The following is a 23,118-nucleotide window of genomic DNA, read 5'->3' on the forward strand; positions in this document are numbered from 1 at the left end:
GCAAAACATTCTTAACTTTTAATGAATGAATAGTTTTTTCCAAGTAATTCTGGAGCATTTGTGTTGGTCTTTTCATCATGAAATTTTGTCACATCATAAAGGGCAGCTGACATTTTCAAATTATGTGAAATAATTTAAAATAACATAATTGGACATGCGAGCATCAGCATCGATAGGTATAAATATCTGAATGTCATTTCAGATATGTGCTAGTACACAGTGAAACGAAACAACATTTCTCCAGAACCAACACAGGAACACAAGTGCAAAACAATACAATATACACAGTGCGGACAATACAGTGCAATAAATAAATACGAAAAACAATAAATACACAAAAAAAAACAGAACACAGGCAGTACACAGTACTGAGAGTATGTGGAGCTGTGCAAAGGAGGATGTAACATACTATGACATATTAGCAGATTAGCAGATAGCATAGCATATATGAGCATAGCAGTCACTGAGGTAGCAGCCAGAACAGCAATGGTATACAGTATTTGGTTGATACAGTATAATATACAGCCAATATTGTTAAATATATAAAATATGCAAAATGCAAGTAGATATGTAAAATATATCAAGTGAAATATTTCAGTGGAATCCAAAATTTATATTTAAATACAGTGTTACAGACATAATCTGGAGCTGCAGGAAGTGGGGGTGAGATGGAGTTATATAGGGGTGTGTGGGGTCATTTACATTGCTAGTGACTTTTTGGATGCAGCGTGTGGTGTGAATGGTGTAAGGCTCACACTCTTAAAAAAGATGGCTCTTCAAGGGTTCTTTAGTTAAGGCAGTGGTTCTATATAGAAACCATGAACAGTTAAAAACCGTTTGCATGCTTAAATGGTTCTTTGCATGATGAAATCGTTCCTCAGATTGATATAGAATGTGTTGTATATGGTTCTATATAGAATCCTTTTGAAAATGGTTCTGCATATCACCAGAAAGTGTGCTTCTATTATTGCAAGCTTCATATCGTAATAATAGCAGAATCCTTTCTCCGTCAGTCTGAAGAACCATTTCACCATGCAAAGAGCCATTTAAGCATGCACATAATTCTTTGAGTGCTCATGGTTCTGTACAGAGCCACTTTAGTAAATAAAGAAAAAACAATTTTACCGCGTTTGAGGGCCAACAGTGGAACCTTCATTTCTTATCAGAGTGATCTTGATAGAACTGCATATGGTCAGCTTAAAAATGTAATAAATTCCCAATAATGTAATAAGTTGTTACGGTATCAGTAAAAATGTTATTAGACTATCAGTTAAGACTTTATATTACATTAGTGAGCGAGTTGTTACATTACTGAGTTTTATTAGATTTTTGACCAAGTTAAGTGCAAAATATTATTACATTTCTGGCTGTATTATTGGGAAATCTTACAATATGGGTTCTACACTGTTAGCAATAAAGGTTTTCTGCAGGTACTTTTTTGTTCATCAAGGTACAAGCAATGTAAATGTTCCCTCAAAGGTACAACATTGGATTTAAGGTAAACAATAAAGTAAAAAGCCTGGAGATGAGATGGGGTGTGTGGAGTCAGTACAGCTTAGAAAATATAATTTCAGTGGGTTATGGTGCAGTTATTTTCCCTGACTAAAGGTACTGAGATGTACCCTTGAGGGTTCCACGCCAGTGACAAGAGGGGAACTGCCCCAGTGACAGTTTAGTACCTTTTTTTTTGAGAGTGTACAGTGCAAACGTTTGCAATGTAAGTAAGGAAACTACAGCAGAGCAGGTTAACTGTAGGTAAGTTTTAACACGCCTGTATGCTTGAGAAAGAGAGAAGAAAGGAAAACAAAAAGGAAAAGAAAAAGAAAAATGTAAAGATGAAAAAGTGGAACAGCAAAAGGCGCAAGATCTATTAAATATGGAAAGAGAAGACAGAATGAAAAAGATTTTACCATTAATATAAACTCTTAAAAATAGAGACAGGGCAAAGAAGAACAAAGGAATGAAAAACAAGTCAAAACTGAAAAAATAAGAAAGCTCAAACTTTACCTTAATTAATTAAATAATAATAATAATAAATTAACTTATTTAATTAACGAAATTAAATTATCAGCTTATTTTTTAACAGTGTACAGCACGTTCTCTGTCAGTCTGATCCATTTCACCATGCAGAGAACCATTTAAGCACACTGAGTGTTCATGTGTGGGTACAATACTTGGTTCTACACACTGGACTCATTCAGTGATGAATTGTTTGAGAACGTTTGCAGGGGGCTCCGTGTGTATGTGTATGTGTGTGCACTTCTCCTGCACGAGAGAGAGAGAGAGAGAGAGAGAGAGAGAGAGGGAGAGGACGCAGCCCCCATTAAAGACCCCTGGGATGCTTTAGCCTGAAAAGGGGCACTGTGTCTTGCAGGAGTTCAGCCCAGCACGCTTTTAACCCTTAAAACCCTGAAAGTTACTGGATCCACACTTAAAAAAGATGGTTCTTCAAGGGTTCTTTAGAAAAAAATGGTCCTATATAGAACCATGAATACTCAAAGAACCCTTTGCATAATTAAAGGGTTCTTTGCATCATAAAAGCGTTCTTCAGATTGATGGAGAATGTGCTGCTTATGATTCTATAAAGAACCTTTTTGAAAAGGGTTTTATGTAGCAACAAAAAGGGCTCTTCTATTATATACATTTTTAAAAAAGATGGTTCTTCAAGGGTTCCTTAGTAAAGAAAATGGTTCTCTATAGATCCATGAACACTCAATGAACACTCTGCATTATTAAATTGTTGTTTGCATCATGAAAGTGTTCTTCAGATTGATGGCGAAGGTGCAGTAGATGGTTCTATATTGAATGTTTCTGAAAAGGGTTCTATATAGCACCAAAAAGGGTTTTTCTAATGTTATAAGCTTACCATTGCTACAGTAGCAGAACCTTTTTTGGTGCTATGTAGAACACAGTCTTTATCAATCTGAAGAACCATTTCACCATGCAAAGAACCATTTAAGCCATTTAATCTGGTTCTAACCATTTAAGATAGTTCTTTAGGAAAAGATTGATGGAGAATGTGTTGTATAGGGTTCTATATAAAACTTTTTTGAACATCGTTATATGTAGCACCAAAAAGAGTTCTATTATACACACTCTTAAAAAAGATCACTCAAAGAACTCTTTGCATTATTAAAGTGTTAGCATCATATGATGTTTGCATCATAAAATTGTTCTTCAGCTTGATGGAAATTGTGCTGTAGATGGTTCTATATAGCACCAAAAAGGGTTTTTCTATTGTATACAAGCTTGACATCACAATAGCACCATGCAGAGAACCAATTAAGCATGCAAAGGCTTATTTGAGTATTCATAGTCATATAGAAGCATTGTCTGTACTGAAGAACCCTTGAAGAACCAGCTTTTTTCAGGTTATATATACAGACAATAATGTTCCCACCCAGTGTATCGTCTTGTTTCAGTGAAATAATTCATATAAAACTGCAGCATATTTTTCACTTGTAAGGGTTAAAAAGTACATTTTTATTAAAGTTCGTGACTGTAAAGTTGGTATAAAAAACTCTTTTCAGCACTGCTGGTGTATTGCTGATCATATTTTTGACCACTTTTATGTCCACTTCCGTGACTCAGATGTTGCTCGGTGTGTCAATAGTCTCCTAAAACTCAACCTGAATCTGTTTTATAAAAAAGCTAATTTAAGTGCCTTGATCAATCTTGTTTACAAGCTGTTTGTCAGCGCTGACTGAGGAGTTCATCCTCAGCTCCAGAGTGGAACTTCACTCTTCTTAAACAACCTGAGGAGTAATTAGGGCTAATTCTGTAATTATTACTGTGTTTAATGTCTGGCGCCGTTCATTAAAGACCATAATTACATCAGCTGACATGATTTTTCACCATCGCTGAATTTTCACTCTCAGCTGTCTGTTTTCATCAGAGCTGATGTGTTTGACTTTGAAGAGTGTGTTTGGGTTTATTTTCTTGTTTATTTAATTTAGTATAATCTTTATTTTATTTATATATCCACATATGCTTTAACTTGTGGAACATATTTTTAATATTTTGTCTGCCTTAACTCAGGAAATGGTGCGTCTATCATAAAAACACATTTTTATTGCCTAATTAAAAGCCAGTTTCTCAACAGTAGTGAAATTTCGCTCTGTAATTGTTTTGTATGGTGAGTTAATGTTTAATGCATGGAGGTTTTAAATGAGCGTTGAGAGTTTTCTGTGGAAGCGCAAGTGAAAACAAAGTGTAATCACCATTTATTTCCCTGAATTTCTCTCTCTGAGCTGTATAAGCCTTTAATCCCTCTCTCTCATTACCCTCATTCATCTCTCGCCTTTTATCCACTTTTCTCTTCTTCTGCTTTTGTTTTTCTTTCCTTCTTTTTTATTCCTTCTGTATTTTTTTGTATTTGCTTTTCTTTGTATCTTTACACTGTTCTGATTTTTCTTATCTTTCAATCTTTTTCTTTCCGTCTCTCTTAATTCTGTTGCTCTCTCTCTCTGGTTCTTTTCCTCTGTCTATTGATTGTGAGTGTGTGTGTGTGTGTGTGTGTGTGTGCGCGTGTTGTCAGCTGTGTCAGGATTAAAAGCTATTAGTTCTGCTTCATTGGCCGAGCGAGTGAGGCTCAGAGTGATAGAGTTGCTCCGCTCTCTCAGGGGGACGAGGGGGACAGAGTGGGGGGCGGCAACATCACTGTTTGGCCTAATTCTGCTTTCTAACTGACTATTATTATTATTATTATTATTATTATTATTAGTAGTAGTAGTATTGTAGTAATTGTAACTAAATTGTAAATAGACAAATAATTGTACATAAGCTTACATATTTAAGGCAGAAATAAAAATAGATAAATCTGGCAATAAATTTGGCAGAAATAGAAAAAATATACAAGTTAAAGTATGAGAGAGTAGGAATAAAAGTATATCTATTTGTATATTTAAATTGTTAAATTTTGTTGTTTGTTATAATGATAATAATATTTATCGCTTCTGTTTGAAGAAAACTTCGTATCTCCAAAATAATAACTTCACAGGAGAAGGTAAACACATACTTCACTTTTAATGTAAGTCAATGGACAGACTTTTTTCTAAGTAATTTTGTTCCATTTTTTTTGGTCCATTCATCATGAAAGGTACGTGGTTTTGTGCTGACAGCGGTGACATGTATTTATCTGTTTATTTACAAATGTGTATTTTTTTTGTGAAAGTTTTGATTTGTTTATCTTTCCCATCAAGACATTTCAGTATGAAACTATGTACATATCCAGGGCCTGCCCAAAAAAAACACCTCATATCAGACTTGGGCCCAATCCCATTTCTTATTTTTGCCCCTACCCCTTGTTTTTGAGTGACTCCTTGTCCCTTGGAACTGAGTTACAGGGGTAGTAGTTGAAATCTTCCCTACGAAATGGAACAACCCTCAAATAAAAAGAGCATTACTTCATTAACAGGCTACTAGCGGTGCTCTGTAGGCGACCCTGCCAGTCTGCAGTGATAGCAGAGGAGGGTAAAGTTTAGCAACCTCACTGCTGGGCTTCAGTTACATTTAGGGAATCATAATCCTTCAAAGAGGGACAGTTATCTCTTTCTTGAAACCATGTCAAAATAAAAGTCCTTTGTTTTTGATTGTGCTGCCTGTCATTTGAGGAAGTAAGAACTTGTAGACAAGTTTTTCCAGTTGAGCTCTTTTCAACTTGTTATTTTGTAACTTGGTTTGTATTTTAAAGTTTTCAAACATAAAATCATTACAAATTATTTTATTTAGAATTTTATAACTAAATTACCTTTTTTGATAGTTTACTTAATCAACATGTACAGTTGGACGGTTGAACCACCAGACATTTTTAGACTTTTGGAGGCAAAAGGAGCTAAAATGAATTGTTTATCTATGCACTGGAAATTGTTTCGCTTAGAAGAGGTATTGTTGAATAATTTGATATATGGCATGTATTTATTAAATTATTTTTGTGTGTGTATATATAGACATAAGCAAAGGTGCTTTGCCTTTCACAAAGGTTTTACAGGGTTTTTGAGGAAGTGTTTGTTAAGCAGGCTCTAAGCAGTGTACTGTGTGTGTGTGTGTTTGTGTGTGTGTGTGTGTGTGTTTGTGTGTTGGTATGTTCTTCAGTTTTTCTTGCACATTAGGCTGTTTTTTCCCTTACTTTTGCTAATTACTGCCCCGGCAGCTCTGACCAAGCCCAAACGTTTTGCACTTGTGTCATGTTTTAACGTCTCTCTCATATTTCATTCCAGGCTGTGGTGGGCTATTTTGACATTTTCTTCAACAGAGGCTGCACGAACAAGGTGAGTTTCAGCACCGTGCGCTTTAACAACCAACCACTTACATTCACGCTTTTACACACTTTATGCCTGGGGCAGTCGCATGCTCTGCTGACATCAGCATGAGCCTTCCTCCGGCGGCCAGACGGAACAGGAATGAAAACGGCTGCATTTGAGTAAAGGAGACACAGAGAGAGAGAGAGAGAGAGAGAGAAAGACAGACAGGCGAATAAAGAGAGAGCATTTGCAGCACTTTCTGTTTTCTGCCATACTCTGCTAACTTTGATAATGGGTTTGTGAATGTGATTGCCATTTTTATCACTTCCCTTGAGGAGACCGTTCATGATATGGAATATTTCAGAAGGAAATCAAAAAAATGTCGAGGTAGTCCTCTGCTGAGGAACTTTTTAGAACAAGGAATTGGAAGTTCGAGATCAGCTATTTTCTAGATCGCTATATTGGTACCACATGGTCATATATGGTTCCTTTTTTTTATACATTGTTTTTATACATCAAATTGCCCAGCTATACGGTAACACAATAAACTGTTAGAAACCTTGAAATCTCAGGATTCGATTCTGCAAACCATATCATGATCCGTTATTCACAGCAGTTACGAACATCTCATTTGCAGCATATGCACAGAATAAGCAAACACTATCAAATCTATAAGATGAGTGTTGTGCTGTGGTTCAGTTGTGGCTGGAAGGTGAAGGCGGCTAGCAAACCTGGAGGAACTGATCAGTTTAGAGGTCTATAACCTCGTTTACACCTGGTCATTTTATGTAGTATCTGGACTGTGTCCTGATAAGATTTTAGCCACATGCATTTACACTTGGTAGTCAAATTCGTCTCTGGTTAGTTGGACTGAAATCCGATTGCTGTGTGGGACGGAATATGAAAATCAGCTCGTTATGCGGCAACCAATTATCAACTGTTTATCCGTTCAGCCTCTTCGTCTACAGTGTGTTTTGCGCAGGAATTTCTGTCTACATTACTATTAAGCCTTTCGTTTCATCCGGATCCCCAACGACGTGTGTCCTCCATGATTATCTTTCTCACAGACACGGATCCCAGTGATGCACTGCATGGGGAGAAGTTTTGGTTGTACTAGGAGGGTTTTCGGTGGTACTGGGAGCAGGTTTGGTTGTGTTGGGAGGAGTTTCGGTTGTAATAGGAGGAGTTTTGGTTGTAGTGGGAGGGGTTTTGGTTGTACTAGAAGGAGTTTCAGTTGTAGTGGGAGGGGTTTTGGTTGTACTAGGAGGTGTTTTGGTTTTACTGGGAGGAGTTCTGTTTTTACTGGGAGGGGTTTCGGCTGTACCAGGGGGAGTTTTGGTTTATTTAATTGATAATAAACTAATTTAAAACGATTCATCGATGCTTTATGAACGTAGTTTTGTTGTGTTCTTTCACCAAACTATAACTTTTCATTAAATCTTCATTTACATCCACTGACTTCATTCATTTTGAGGTTACATGTAATTTGGTTCCATACAGGTGGATGATTCTGACTGCAGTAATGTTTTCAATTGCAGGTGATGTTCTCCACTTCTCCACACTGCACCAAAACCCACTGGAAGCAGACTGTATTCCTGCTTGAGAATCCCATTCCTGTCCAATCAGGTCTGTCCCACCTTTAAAAGGAAACTTCACCCATAACACGAGATAATGAAGGAACAATGTGTATATCAGTCTGTGCTGCCTGGTCCAAAATCACTTTAATTCACTGGTACCTACATTAGAGCATGTAGTGTCAATTGACCAAACGTTTTGGTCAACTTTCCTTATTTTACTTTAGTAGTGAAGATATCAAAACTATAAAGTTACACATATGGAATGATATAGTGACTTATTGGATTAAAACAAATCCAAACTTTTTTAGACTCTACAAAATAGCTCCTCTTTGCCTTAACACTGTAAATTTAGTTAACGTTAAAAAAAAATCATGCAAACTTATTGCCTCGAAAAGTAAAGTTCCTTAACAGGTTCAAGCTTAAATAACTTTATATTTGAGCTATAGTTGCTCTCTATTTTTTTTAGTTTTTCACACTTTATAGTGAGTAAGATAACTCAAACAGCCCAGTCATTATAAACAGTGTCCATTGAGCTGACCGTGCTCTGCTCTTTAAGTCCTGTTCACTCCTGAATTATTCAGGTTAACTTAGTCTAATAGGTTAATGAGTCTAATATTCATCCTTGTGTAATGTATCAGCATCAGTTAAAACAACTCTATTATATTAAATGGCCTGTTTTGTACAGCAATGAATAAACAGCTTAGATAAGACAAGAATTGGCCAGTTCTGAGACTGAGTTTAATGCATGTTCACTATTCTGTTCACAAAACACCATCATGGTGAGAATAAAAAAAAACATGTAAAAGGAGAACTTCATATTTAACATGAGAGTATGCTCTGACAGAAAAATAGCACTTTGCAACGTGTCAATTATATTTCTAAATTAGAAAAAAAGAGAACCCAACAAAACTGCTAATAATGCTGGGGAGCTTTTTGGGCAAAAGACTCTTCAGTCTGTAGTAACAAATAATTAGACAAGAAATAGTACATTACTAGATTTGTATTGGTAATTTTAACAAATAAAGTAAACCTAAAAAAATTGTTAGTGCAACATTTCCAGTTTAATTCCAGGGAATTAAGCTTTACACATCATGCTTTATGCAGGGATGTTTTTTCAGCAGGTCTAAAGAAGCTCTTGTGCTTGGCTTATCAGCTGTTGAAAATTTCAAATTAAATTATTACATAAAATAACAAAACAATAACATTTGCATAAGTTTGGTTTTGACAGCAAATTCATGCCTAGGCATCAACCTCACTGTCTATGTCTATCTTAAAAACAAAATCAGGCATAAACCTTTAGAGCAAAATGACTAAGAATATGAAGAATGTATGTTTAATCACATCCAAAATTTTGACTAGTGCTGTATTTGATATATTGATTGGATATATTTATATATTACTTTAATGTATGTATGTGTGCATATATGCTTTTTTCTTTTTTTAACACAAAAATGGTAACATAGACTTGGATGTGGGCATGTGTGATTGTGAGTGATAGGCGTGTCTTATCTGTCTGTAGAGTGACGGCAGAGGTAGATGGGTTATCTGTCAGTGATGGAGTGGGAGAAGTGTGATTGAACAGCCCTTTATTCAGTCTTCATAAACTCAGTCTGTTTGTGTCTGATGTGAACTTGTTGATGTATCTGATATCGGGAAGGTGTTGACATGAAACATGAAATCAGCCTGAGCAGCATGAAATGTCCTCCTGAAGTAGGAATGTGATCTCAATTTTGAACAAAAATGCTTTTTTAGTGCTTTTTGGGTTAATAAGTCTTCATTTGTGAAATGGACCGAGATTGAAAGTCAGTATTGTATTTTATCTTGTGTTATTCCAATGCAGTATCACAAGATGACACTCAACACGTTCCCCTGACTCCTGCTGCTCTAGAATTAAACTCAGTCATCTGACACATTATTTTAACACATATATGAGCAATTATCTATATTTGTGTTCCATTAAAAGGATTGATGCATTAAGAATCAATAAGAGTCACACAGATGAATTTTGTCACCCTACATTTGGGTTCAGACAGAATTTTGTGGGCTACAGTCGGGTTCAGACAGAATTTTGTTGGCTACAGTCGGGTTCAGACAGAATTTTGTTGGCTACAGTTGGGTTTGAACAGAATTTTGTGGGCTACAGTCGGGTTCAGACAGAATTTTGTGGGTGTACAGTTGGGTTCAGGCGGAATATTGTGGGCTGCAGTCAGTTCAGACGGAATTTTGTGGGCTACAGTCAGGTTCAGACGGAGGTTTGTGGGCTACAGTTGGGTTCAGACAGAATTTTGTGGCCCGACTGTTGGGTCACAAAATTCCGTCTGAACCTGACTGTAGCCCACAAAATTCCGTCTGAACTGACTGCAGCCCACAATATAGTAAATAAAGCCCACAAATTATAGTATAATAAAGTTCAGATGGAATTTTGTGGCTACAGTCGGGTCCAGAGCAAATTTTGTGGTCTACAGTCGGGTTCAGATAGAATTTTATGGGCTACAGTCGGGTTAACACAGTTTTGTGGGGCTACAGTCAGGCTCACACAAAATTTTGTGGGGTTACATTCGGATTCAGACAGAATTTTGGCTACAGTCGGGTTCAGGCTGAATTTTGTGAGGCTACAGTCGGGTACAGACAGAATTTTGTGCGCTATGGTCGGGTTCGGACAGAATTTTATGGGCTACGGTCGGGTTCAGACAGAATTTTATGGGCTACGGTCGGGTTCGGACCGAATTTTATGGGCTACGGTCGGGTTCGGACCGAATTTTGTGGGCTACGGTCGTGTTCGGACAGAATTTTGTCGGCTACAGTCGGGTTCGGACAGAATTTTGTTGGCTACAGTCAGGTGGGGACAGAAATTTGTGGGCTACGGATGGGTTCAAACAGAATTTTAAATGCTACAGTCCAGTTCAGACAGACCTTTGTCAAGCTACAGTAATGGGTGAACTAACCAAATCTGAGCAGTTCTCAGAACTCAGGACATCTGGAGGTGGGTTTTTTCCCCTCTCGTCCTGGCTCAACTAACTGATGAATTCTGTCTTATCGTAATGGGAATCGGAGAGATGTCATCTGATGTTCAGATGGATGACGCCCCGCTGCCTGCTCGCTCTCATCCAGTCCACGGTTATAAATGACCCTTGCTCTGCTCGCGCTGGCCACGGGCCTCTCCGCTGGACAGCCCTTGGAGCAGCGGGCTGATGATAAGAACTGCGTCAGTTCCGCTTGCATTGTTTTGACATTGCTGATAGTTGTGTCAGATGAAAGGGCCAAGCGGTACGGTTGAACACTGCTGCATATTCTAATATACGATAACTGGTGAAAATGCTGTCGGGTGAAACGGGAGGCAGAGCAGAACCTTTTATTCTTCAGTTCACTGTCTAAAGCTGTGGTCTAGAGGGCCAGGCTGGGTTATAGACACTGGCTGCAGTGCTGCAGTGATCAGTCCACAAAATTGACAATATTTCAGTATAAAAAACTGATGACTTGGGTTTTATTGTTGGGTAAAAAGTTCACTGTAATGTTCTGTAATGTTTGTGTGATAAACATGGTCATTCTAGCCATGAATTGAAGTTATGAACTGAGGTGCGTTCCACTGATTCTCATTAGGTTGAATGAATAACTGGCTCTAAATGTAGGTATTGTGATATAAACTGTTTCTCATTAGATTTAATGGAATTTTACCAGTGTTTAGTAAAACTTACCAGAACACTTTTGTGGGCAGAGCCTGGAGAGGTCAGTTGGAAGTGGGGATGAAAAAGAAAGAGAGACCCTTAATGCCTTGTTCTCTCACTCGTTCGCTACAGCCCAGTAGACCAGCAGTCCCAGGCTGGCTGTTCACACACAAATGGTTTTTTTAACATCGCTTGCTGGCTGCCTGCCACACACACACACACACACACACACACACACACAGTTGCATTAGTAACTCCCGCATGAACACACTCCATGAGATTAGTGAACTTCTTCTCAAAGTCGGCCCAAAGGCACCTGCCACCTCTCAGTGATATATAACAAAGCTGTGGCTAATACCTACACTTGGAGCCCTTAAAGGGTCTATATCCTACTTTTTTCTTGCATTTGTGATATTTATGCTGTTTTATGTGACAAAAAACAGTCATTAGTCATTTATCACACAAGGTATTTTTGCAGCTTAGTTTCCATATCATAGTTGGCAAAAAAAATCTCCATTTTTGTCATTTTTCATTTTCTCATTTTTTTCCACATAATTTGACAGTCAAGTGGTCTTTGTCATTCCTTACAATAACTTGTAGACATTGGAACGGGATGTTGTTCATCAGGCCACAAATGCACAACAGCGATATACTACACCAGACAATAAATATACAGAACAATAAATATAGAAGACAGTACTAGACAGGACAGCAAAGCCATATGTATGAATGTGCTTCAAATGTATGCACATACATGTGCATATATATGCATGTATTGGTACTAAGCAGCATATTAGTGAAAAAGGAACCAGTGCAAATACTGTCACTGTAAACTGTACAGAAAGAGTCTCATAGCACCTTTAAATAGAAAAGAATTTAAAGTGCAGGTGTGCAGTGATGGTGAAGGGGTGTGTGACCAGTCTAATCTAGACCCTCTCCAACATCTACCTGAACTAATCTAGACCCTCTACAACATTCAACTGGACTAATCTAGACCATCTCTGACATCCACCTGCACTATCTGGACCCTCTCCAACATCCACTTGGACTAATCTAGAGCCTTTCCAACAACCAATTGGACTAATCTAGACCTTCTCCAACATCCCCCTGGACTAATCTAGATTCTCTTCAACATCTACCTGGACTAATCTGGACTCTCTCCAACATCCACCTGGACTATCTGGACCCTCTCCAACATCCACCTGGACTAATCTGAACCCACTCCGACATCCACCTGGACTGTCTGGACCCTGTCCAACATCCACCTGGACTGATCTAAACCCTCTCTCACATCCACCTTGACTGATCTAGACCCTCTCCAACATCCACCACAGACTGGTCACACACCCCTTCACCATCACTGCACACCTGCACTTAAAAGACTAAATTCTTTACTATTTGAAGCTGCTGTAAGACTCAGCCTTTCTGTACAGTTTACAGGGTCTAGATTAGTGCATGTGGATGTTGGAGAAGGTCTAGAGTGGTACAGGTGAATGTTGGACAGGGTCAGGATTAGTCCAGGTGGATGTTGGAGAGGGTCTAGTTTGGTCCAGGGGAATCAGTGCGTTCAGTAATATGACCACCTCGAGGACGAAGCTGGAGTCTGAAGGTGGTGAAACGTATACTCCGGTACCTTCTGCCAAATGGCAGCAGGGAAAAAATCAGCTGCACTGTATATTGTGTGAGACTTTAATGATAAAAGGAGCAATAGCAATATTCCAGAATTGCTTGAAATAAAATCTCTTTACACTAACTTGCATTAAAAGTAAAGAATGTCTTTGCCCTCTCCTGTAAAGTTGCCATTTTGGAGACACTTGTTTATTTTGGACTGAAACTGTAAGCTCTAGGGACTACACGTTAAATTTTGAAACATTATGAATGTTTACTACATGAAACTCTTATTTCAGAAACGTGAGGAAGATTCAGTTTTTCACGATACGGGACAATGTGGGTTCAGTATGGTTCACTCAGTATAAGTTTGTTGTGACCTACTTTGAGGCTTTTATTAACATTACAGAACAAACAAGCAGTCGAAACTTTGTGTGATAGTGGCTGTTTCCTGCTGTGTGTGGAGCACAGCAGGTGCTGGGTAATGTGTGTAATTTCGGTAAGTACATTTGAGAGTACTAATGAGAAGGGAGGTAACGTATTAGCAGGCGCTGACAACAGCCTGCAAGGAAAAAACTCCTGGAAATGTCTCGGTTTCTCTCGGCCCCATCCATTAAAGCAGTCTTCATTTGTCATGCTTTAGTTCATTTGCATGGTCCATTAAAACTAGAACGCGAGAAAACGTTCTTGAGAAGCTTTGTCTCTTGTGCAGTCACCCGCTGGTCTGGTTTTTTAAAAAAATGTAGTTTGTGTGTAAAGGTTCTGTGATGGTCAGCTGGGAAAAACTGTGTAATTGTCATGTGAGGTGTTCCATATCTTTTCCATAAAAAAAGTGAGTATTATGCATGTTTGTGTTGTTGCAGATGTTCCAGATGACAAAACGTATAATGGTGCAGCTAATGTTTATTTTTATAGTTTACGTAATTGGATCAGTTGCTTTTTTAAATAAAACAATAGAAGCCATATCACCCCCTACACTTCCTGTAGTGTATTACAGTCTGTCAGAATGACTGTGTGGATCATATGAACATTATAGAGCACTATAGACTAATAAAAGACACACTGATGACATTGCAGCCCTAATGTTTAACAACATAAGATACTAAATATGACAGTTGCAGAATACCGTTCAGCAATAAAGTACTTGTTATGCAGCTGAGAGTGATTGATTGACCCGCCGCTGCAGAGTGAGCAGTGTGTCGAGATTAGCCATCATGGGAGAAGGAGTGAGAGGAGACATTAGCATGTGGACAAGGGCTAGTACTAAGTAAGTAATAAAAACTTACTGATCACTAAGTAAAAGTGACAGAAGCACTCATGTTTCATATTAGTTTTATAGAAGTTATATAGTATAGTTATAGTTACTGAATAATTCATACTAGTTGCAGAATAATTCATACTAGCTACAGGAAAATTCATACTAGTTATAGGATGCTTCATATTAGTTACAGGATAATTCATACTAGTTACAGAATAAATCGTACTAGTTAATGAATAATTCATACTAGTTATAAGATAATTCATATTAGTTAATGAATGATTCATACTAGTTATAGGATAGTGCATACTAGCTAATGAATAATACATACTACCTACAGGATAATTCATACTAGTTACATAATAATTCATACTAGTTACAGGATCATTCATACTAGTTACTTAATAATTTATACTAGTTACTGAATAATTCACAGTACTTGATATGAATACTGAAGATCTTAAGATGAATAATAAGCCAGCAGTGTACAAGGTTATAATCCTAACCAGATGACTTGCTTGAATAAACTTTGATCAGTGCAGTTCATACAGAATAAGCTCACTGTGAGCCATGGCTCTGTGTGTTTTTTTTCTGAAACCAGAGTAACTTTCAGGCTTTAAATGGAAACAAACCAGAAATCAAAACGATAGTATTTCTTCCCTGTCTGGATCCAGATTGTACAACCATCAGAAGCATCACACCTTCCTCGACTCCGCCCCAATGGTTATAATTCTTTTAAAATGCCGGTCGTGACTGCAGAGCTGGAAGGACCTTGAGGTGTCCGAGAGTTAGCCTTGGATGGGAGGGGATGTTTAGGAGTGAAGGAGGGAGCGATGGTGAATCTGAAAGTGATGCTGTGGGTTTACTGTGGAGCTGTGCGCAGCACTGCAGCGGGAAGCTGAGACGTGTATGCTTGTGTTTTTAATGCATCTGTGCTGCAGTGTTACCTAGATCATCCTCATATTAAAGCCAAGCCAGGTTACAGTTCTTTGCCGATCTGTAACTTCCTGATGAGTCCATCAGCTCTCCAACCGCAGGGCTGACTGTAATTAAAAGGCCACTGTGTTCGTTGTTATTCCACGTCTTCAGCTCTTTGTGTACTTGTATGTGAACAATTAAGGAAGTTATGTGTGACTGCTTTGCACAGTCCGTGACTCATTAACAGCCTCTTGCTTTGTGCCTTGCTTTCTTTTTTTTTGTTTTAGCATCAACATCCCTAACAGAAATGTGTTAAATGTTCAAGGCAAGGCAAGGCAGGTCAGAAAATACAGAGTTGTTTAAAAAATTAAAAGAGAATAGAAATTAAAAACATGATTAAAACAATAGATTTAAAAGAGAAGATCATTAAATTAAAAATCAAATTAGACATTAAAATATCATAGTTAAAAAATCAAGTTAAAAACTTAATTAGATTAGGATAAAAAAAAATAAAAATAAAAATATAGAATATAAATCATTTAAATAACATTATTAAGGTGGCAAACAAAATAACTGGCATTCTCCAGGCTCACTTAAAAGACATTCATTCATCTGTACCATTACGCAGAAGGCAAGATTGATACTGAGTTTTCCGGACCATCCACTTCATTACTTAATTTCGAGTTTCAGCTTCTTCCTTCTGATAAAAGGTAACAGATGAAAGAACTCTTTCATGCCCAAGGCTGTTCTCGTGTTTTGCGTGATGTCACACTGTATAGTTTTGCGGACCTAACAGGGAGTGACTGCACTAGTGTGATGCCTTCAATTTGCTGTACTTTGTGTTTCAAACTCAAGGCTTGGAGCCCCCTTCACTGTATAGTTTAGTGTTTCTCTCTACATACCTCGTTCAGCTCAAGGAGGGATTAATTAGCTAATAATGTAAGATATTTTAACCAGGGAAACCAGTCGTACAGTGCAGGGGGTTGCACTAGCAAACTTACAAAATCACATCTGTCAAAACACAACTTAGTTTTCCGACCCAAACGACATTGTCTTATATTTAACGTTTATGTTTCTCCATTCAAACGTCATTTAAATCTCCAGAAACAGAGAGTAAAGTTATACCAGCTATTTCCAGCTCCGTTAGGGGGACGACTGTTTATTTCTTGGCTGTTAACATTAGCAAAAGTTATCCAAAGGCTAGCATTGTTCACATCTGTGTTAAATAGCTGATGTTGCCTTACCCTCTTATGATGACAGAGTTTTATTTTCCTCTTTATGCAACACCATGGGATCCTTTACCCACCCTGACGTGAAGAGCCGGTGGGCTTCTGTGCTTTTAAATGCTTTGAGAGACTCTCCAAAATAGGGAGAGGGGTTGTGTATGAGATAAATATAAGTGTCAGGAAAACACAAATTTGGTAGCTTTATGCCAGTTTAAGTGGGACCAGGAGTTCAGGGGGAAACTGTATAAGGAATGCCACCTTTTTTATCGACTTTGTTGAGGTCACGTTTTTCGCTTCCAGAGTAAGGAGAATAATTTTACCCATCTGTCACATTTAGTTTCGTTCGTGTGGAGCAGTGAAGCCAGAAATTTGGTCTCAAATATGGTGGCCACAACAGAAAAATCACGTGACCGAAATCCTAGGATAGGGCTAGTAAATTTGTGATATGTATTTTTATATTATTGTATTTAATATATGAGCTGTAATCTGTGTTTTTGTTGATGTTGCTGATGTTATGTTTTTTTACGTTCTTGTGTCATGTTTAGTTTACATGGCTGTTAAACAAATTTCCCTCAGGGGACAATAGAAGGAACTGAATTCAGCGATAGCTTCATGTTGCATTATTTAGGAGGGCATGCTTCAGTTGCTACACGCACCCCCTCCCCATGCCCCTTTACCCCAAATGTAGTCAATCAGTCCAGACATGTTCACGGTCTGAAGTTTGCTTCTTTAGTTGTAACCCTGAAGCTAAGAGGCTAATGTAGCTAATAAGTGATGGAAGCTTATGGCTACCAGTTAGCGCTGAGCATTGCTAAAGACAACAGTAGCAACCAGCCTGAATTCTGTCCAGCGCTAAAACTACAGAAGCGAATTTCACATACTAAACATGTCCTGGCTGATCGACTACATTAGAGTAGAATTGTTTTTTTCGACACACCATCGCTTTAAGATTCATGTATTGCCCAGTAAGCAGATCACTTTTGCTAGCTGTATTTTCTTTGGCATCTGAAGAGCACATAGAGACGTTTTGAAGCGCCTCATTTCTCATTACGGCCTTGGTTGCTCTTGGTAGGGTTTCCATGTTTAATGCAGATTCCTCTGTGATGTACGACCCTTCTCCAGCATCAGCAATATCTCCCTCCTCCATTTTCACGCATGGCTGACGCTGTGCCTCTACACTGCATGCTTATTGAGATCCTTCAGAGGCTCATCTGAGCTCAGGACCTTCAGAACCTCCAGAACTCACTGCCTTTAATCAGACTGTGTGTCTGGGTAGCACTTCAAGTACATTAAAGTTAGTAAAACTAGTGAGAAATGCTTTTAGAGTGTGATACAGACTTGAAACTGCTATCTTTTTTTTTTGGGCTTCTTATGTGAAATACTCATCAGGAATAGACTGCGTTTGTATTTGAAGTAGGTCTAACATATACTAAGTTATGGAGAGGACTTGCGAATTGAAAAGCAGTTCCCAGCATTTCGCTTTTAAAATGCAAATCCTCATGTTCTTTTTTCTTTTTTTCTAAGTGACGTAAAAGCACCATAATAGAGGGTTTGTTTTTCATTTTGGCTCGTGTTCTGCATCTCAGTATGCAACAGTAATGTCATGTGTGCATTGCATTTCACATTTTTCCACTGTATTGACTGCTTTTCAATCTGGCACTAATTCCTCTCCATATAAAGTCGCCTTCTTTCAGCTCTTACTGCACTGTTCCTCTTATGCGACATGCGCAAGAGTCTCAAGCCTGAATGACATAAGACTAAGGCGATGACGCACCATGGCTTTCTGATTGAGTTGAAGCTGTTTTAACTAATTTAACTTATTGAAACTCTCTTTAACTGTGCAGGCCACTGACCCATAGGAACAAACCGCTGATCTCATCAATAGAACCAATAAAAATTTAAATTTTAGTGAAGGGTTGGGACGTTTATCAGTGAAATGTGCATGATTTCATGTTTATGTTTACAGATGACCACAGCACAGTTTAATCATGATAATCCATAAATTATAATCTGCTATAACTTGTCTTCTTTAATACGATGCATGAACTAAAATTTATGCACTTGTTTATTGTTTGTTTATTAAATTATTGTGGCATTACATTAAACACACTGAGCTATGGTTGTATGCAGGTTATATTTAACCAAAGATGGTTATCTTAACTGTAGTTCATTGGAACTGGATCTGATAAATTTACCTTTTTTAGGTCACGGTATTGGTACTTTTCTGTGAAAGCGTTCACTTCTGTTTTTGTGTACATTGTTTTTATGCATCAAATCGTCCAGCAATGCGGTGATGGAATAAACCGCTAGATAGCTTGAAATGTCAGGATTTGATTACACAAACCATTTTATGACCCATTATTTACAGCAGTTATGATTGCCTCATTTGTAACATACGTACAGAATGAGTAAGTGCTAACAAATCTGTCCTCACCTTCAAAGCCTCGCCGCTCTCCACAGAGACATCATAATCCACAACATATGGTCTGATAACACAGCAAGAGTCAGAGATCAGTTTAGAGATCTATGAGTCAGGAGGAAATAAACTCCTCCTTCTAGACTCTGCTACTCTGCCTCAGTCATTCATACAGTTATTATTAATCTTGAGAGTGTTTCCTTTCAAATGAGACCAAAATCATGACTGTTGCCCAAAGTATGTGTGAACAGCGCCCCCTTTACTTTGGGTAAGCTGTTTTGGGTTAAAAATATGATTCGGTAAATATGCCGTGATTGGCTTTGATATTAATCTTTTGATGTTGGAGATGTTTTTACTTGGGGAAGTAGTTTCACTTTGGGAGAACTTGAGGACAGAAATTGGTTCAGGTTTATCCACTTCTAATTATATTTGGTGACAGTGCTCGAAGTTTAGATCTCTGTCTTCCCCTGAGTGTGGCTTTTTGAGGCTTTTAATCAAAAGACTGAAAGGGTCATCAAAACAGCAAACGCAATTACACTGCTGGCCTTTCTGCCTGCTCTCCAAAGACTCTTCTGGGTGGATTGTGCTGTACAGTCAGACTTATAGTTCTTTGGTCCGCTTGAAACTGCAGTTCAACATACTGTAAGCCTTGTGTGTTTAAGGCCAATTTATGGTCCAGATGATAAGTGTTGCTCAACAGAAAACTGGGATGGATACTAATTGGTGGTGTGGGAACTCACTAACATGTGGCGCTAACAAAAAAAAGGACAGACTTTATTGAGCTTAACCAAAGTTCAGTTAATTGAAAAGTCAAAATGCTTGTCATAAATATCCTGACTGTCATAGCAAAGCTAAGCTAACCAGCTCCTCTCTCCTGTTAGCAGCACTGATTAACGTTTATCAGTTGTTCTGTAGATACACTATATGGACAAAAGTACTGGGACACCTATACGTTAGACCTACAGGAGCTTTTATGAATCCCATTCTAAATCCAAAGGCATTAATATAGAGTTGGTCCCCCTTTGCAGCTCTAACAGCTTCCACTCTTCTGGGAAGTTTTCTACAAGATTTTGGAAAGTGTCTGTGGGAATTTTTGTCCATTCATCTAGAAAAGCATTTTTGAGGTCAGACACTGATGTTGGACGAGAGGGCCTGACTCACAGTCTCTGTTCTAGATCATCCCAAAGGTGTTTGATGGGGTTGAAGTCAGGGTTCTATGAGGGCCACACCAAACTCACCCAGCCATGCCTTTATGGACCTTGGTTTGTGCACTGGGGCTCAGTCATGCTGGTACAGAAAAGGGCCTTCTCCAAACTGTTTCTACAAAGCTGGAAGTTCACAATTGTCCAAAATGTTTTAGTGTGCTGAAGCATTAAGATTTCCCTTCACTGGACCTAAGAGGCCTAGTCCAACCCCTGAAAAACAACCCATAGGATGATCCCTCCTCCACCAAAATGTGCAGTTGGCACAATGCAGTCAGGTAGGTAACGTTCTCCTGGCATTTGCCAAACCCAGACTCGTCCATCAGACTGCCAGAAAGAGAAGCGTGATTCGTCACTCCACAGAATAGGTAAAAGACTTGAGTACAGCTGTTCGGCCATGGAAACCCACGTCATGAAGCGCCCAGTGCAGTTTTTGTGCTGATGTTAAAGCCAGAGGAGGTTTGGAACTCTGCAGTTGTTGAGTCAGCAGAGTGTTGATGGCTTTTATGCACTATGCTCCTCAGCACTCAGCAACCCGCTCTGTAACTTTACGTGGTCTGACACTTCGTGGCTGAGTTGCTGAGGTTCCTAAACACTTCCACTTTTTAATAATACCACTCACAGCTGATCGTGGAATATCTAGAAAAGAAATTTTGTAAACTAACTTGTTGCAACGATGGCATCATATTACAGCAACATGCTCGAATTCAGTGAGCTCTTGAGAGCGACCCATTCTTTCACTAATATGTGTAAAGGCTGACAGCATGGCTAGGTGCTTGATTTTATACACCTGTAGCAATGAGACTGTATAAAACACCTGAATTCAATAATTGTGTCTCAGTACTTTTGTCCATATAGTGTAGTTTAACATTTATTGAATGTTGGCTTGAAAATTGTGCACTGTATCCACTTATTTGGTAACTACACAAGGTAAACTCCTTTTTTTACAATTTTTAAATAATGCTAGACGAAACAGCAAAAAGCGTAAAAGCATGTAAGTGACTTCTCTCACCAGCAGCTCATCTCAGCTTAATAACAAACACCATCATGTACCGTATACCTAGGTAAAATGTCTGGAATGTATTAAAGTATGAAAAAATAGACACCACCAAAGTCTACTGTAAAAGATGGAAATAAAAAAGTAATATTGCTTGAAATATTCAAGAAATATGTCATGTTTTTTATGCCTTGGTCATCTTTTACTCACTTAGCTCTTCACAGTAACAGAAATGTGAACCAAGGGTGCCTACACTCTTGCATGCCACTGTAGGTGCATCTTGCGGCCAAATCAGATGGGGTAGTGATGCGTAATGGTGTTGATGGAAGCGTTTGCTGTTTTATTAGTGACTTTCTCTTAGTATATTTAGGTCAGGGGTCGGCAACATGGTACAGGTGAAAATAAAATAATTCTCCTTCTTGCTGATCGTTCTAACACAGTTTTAACAGTAAAATGTCTTAAATGCTGGAAATAATGTATAACTGCTAATCCACCCTTTTACCCTGAAGGTTGTTGCACAGACTGCTGGTCACCATAGCAATGCAGACAACAGTCTGGCCTACCTAGTAGCTAACGAAAAGGCAAAGAGAAAGATTTAAGACGAACATCAATAATGTGGAGACGAATGGACTTATTTACATTTATAATCACTCCAGCTGGTTTGCTGATATGTTTAATCTGCAACGAGAAACTGTCAAACATTAAAAAGTCACGAGGCTAAAGTTGCTTCTCATTCGCCAGCTTCAGCCTTGCAAAAAATTGAAAGTTAAGAGACATTTTACAAGAAATTATTCCACTTTTGGAAAAGTTTCCTGCTGGAGATGCGAGAACAGCAGCTATAGCTGAGCTAAAGCTTAAAGCAGAGTAAAGTAAGTCTGCGTTTATATTTGTTAGCTTATACTAGCACATTAGCACATAGTGAGACATATTACAGCCAAGATTGTAAAATGGACATAAAATGTTGTGGCTGCCAAGGTGGACAAGGACAAAATGGCTCTTCTTAACATTTGGGTTGTGACCCCTGATTTAGATGTTTCATATTGATTTATTACATTTATAACATTACTTTGGGTGTGTTTTTGCCCTTTGACGCTGCCAATTACAGATCCTGAGCAGCAGTATTGTTTTTGACCCCACAAATACACACACAGGCAGTTTATGCACTGATGGGACTTTAATAGATGTTGTTGTCACTCCTGCTAGTTGTGAGATGACTAAATGCAGTATTAGGGAGGTGGGACAGCAGCAGTCCATCAGCTCTCCGACTGCATGGCTGGTTTTAATTAAAAGAGCCAGTATGTACACTATTATTTTGTTTAATATTCTGTCTTCAGCTCTTCTTGAGTGTTTTTGCCTAGAAAACTAATGAACTTACATTTGGAAGCTGTGCAATTCCTCAGCGTGACTCTGACGTTCTGTGAATGTTCTGTGGACATTCCTTCTCACAGTGCTGCTAGATAATTCACTCTAAGGCCTCATATTCACCATTAGTTCTGCTGAAACCTGGTTAAACGACTCACTGCAAAAACACTGAACTCCACACCCCTGTCAGCCCCCCGACCAGCCAGAGTGTCTTAATTCAGAGAGAAAACTGAGAAAGCGCCGTCCACTGGATCCGCGCCTTTCATTAAAAAATAAATAACTTTGACCCTTTATTGGTCTCTCTCTCTTTCTTTATATCTCTTTCTCTTTCTCCTCTTTCTCTCTTATTATTTCTCGCTCTCCTCCCTCATTTGCTCTTCTTTCTTTCTGTCTTTCCCTTTTTTCTCTTTCTTTTTTCACTTTCTCTCCTCTTCTTTCTCCGTCTCTCTTCTCTCTCTTCTATCTCTTCCTCTTCCTGTCTCAATTCCCTTCTGTCGTTCTTTCTCTCTCTCTCTCTCTCTCTCTCTTTCCATTCTCTCTGTCTCCCTGTTCCCCGTTCTCTCTTTTTCTCATTTTCTCTCTTCCTCTCTCTCCACTCTCTCCTTCTCTTTTTGTTTCTCTCATTTTTCCACACTTTATCTTTCTGT

The 23,118-nt window shown here is 38.5% G+C and overlaps 1 protein-coding gene across 1 annotated transcript in view; it reads left to right on the forward strand.

The window, feature by feature from the left end:
• Window positions 1-23,118, forward strand: part of prmt3 (protein arginine methyltransferase 3) — a 104,247-nt gene that overhangs the window by 77,671 nt on the left and 3,458 nt on the right. Inside the window, exons 14-15 of the mRNA XM_036586376.1 lie at window positions 6,219-6,269; window positions 7,781-7,868. Coding sequence (XP_036442269.1) covers window positions 6,219-6,269; window positions 7,781-7,868 — 139 coding nt within the window. The remainder of the gene's footprint in view (window positions 1-6,218; window positions 6,270-7,780; window positions 7,869-23,118) is intronic.

The sequence above is a fragment of the Colossoma macropomum genome, unplaced genomic scaffold (assembly GCF_904425465.1).
Source record: "Colossoma macropomum unplaced genomic scaffold, Colossoma_macropomum, whole genome shotgun sequence".
NCBI classification, from domain to species: Eukaryota; Metazoa; Chordata; class Actinopteri; order Characiformes; family Serrasalmidae; genus Colossoma; species Colossoma macropomum.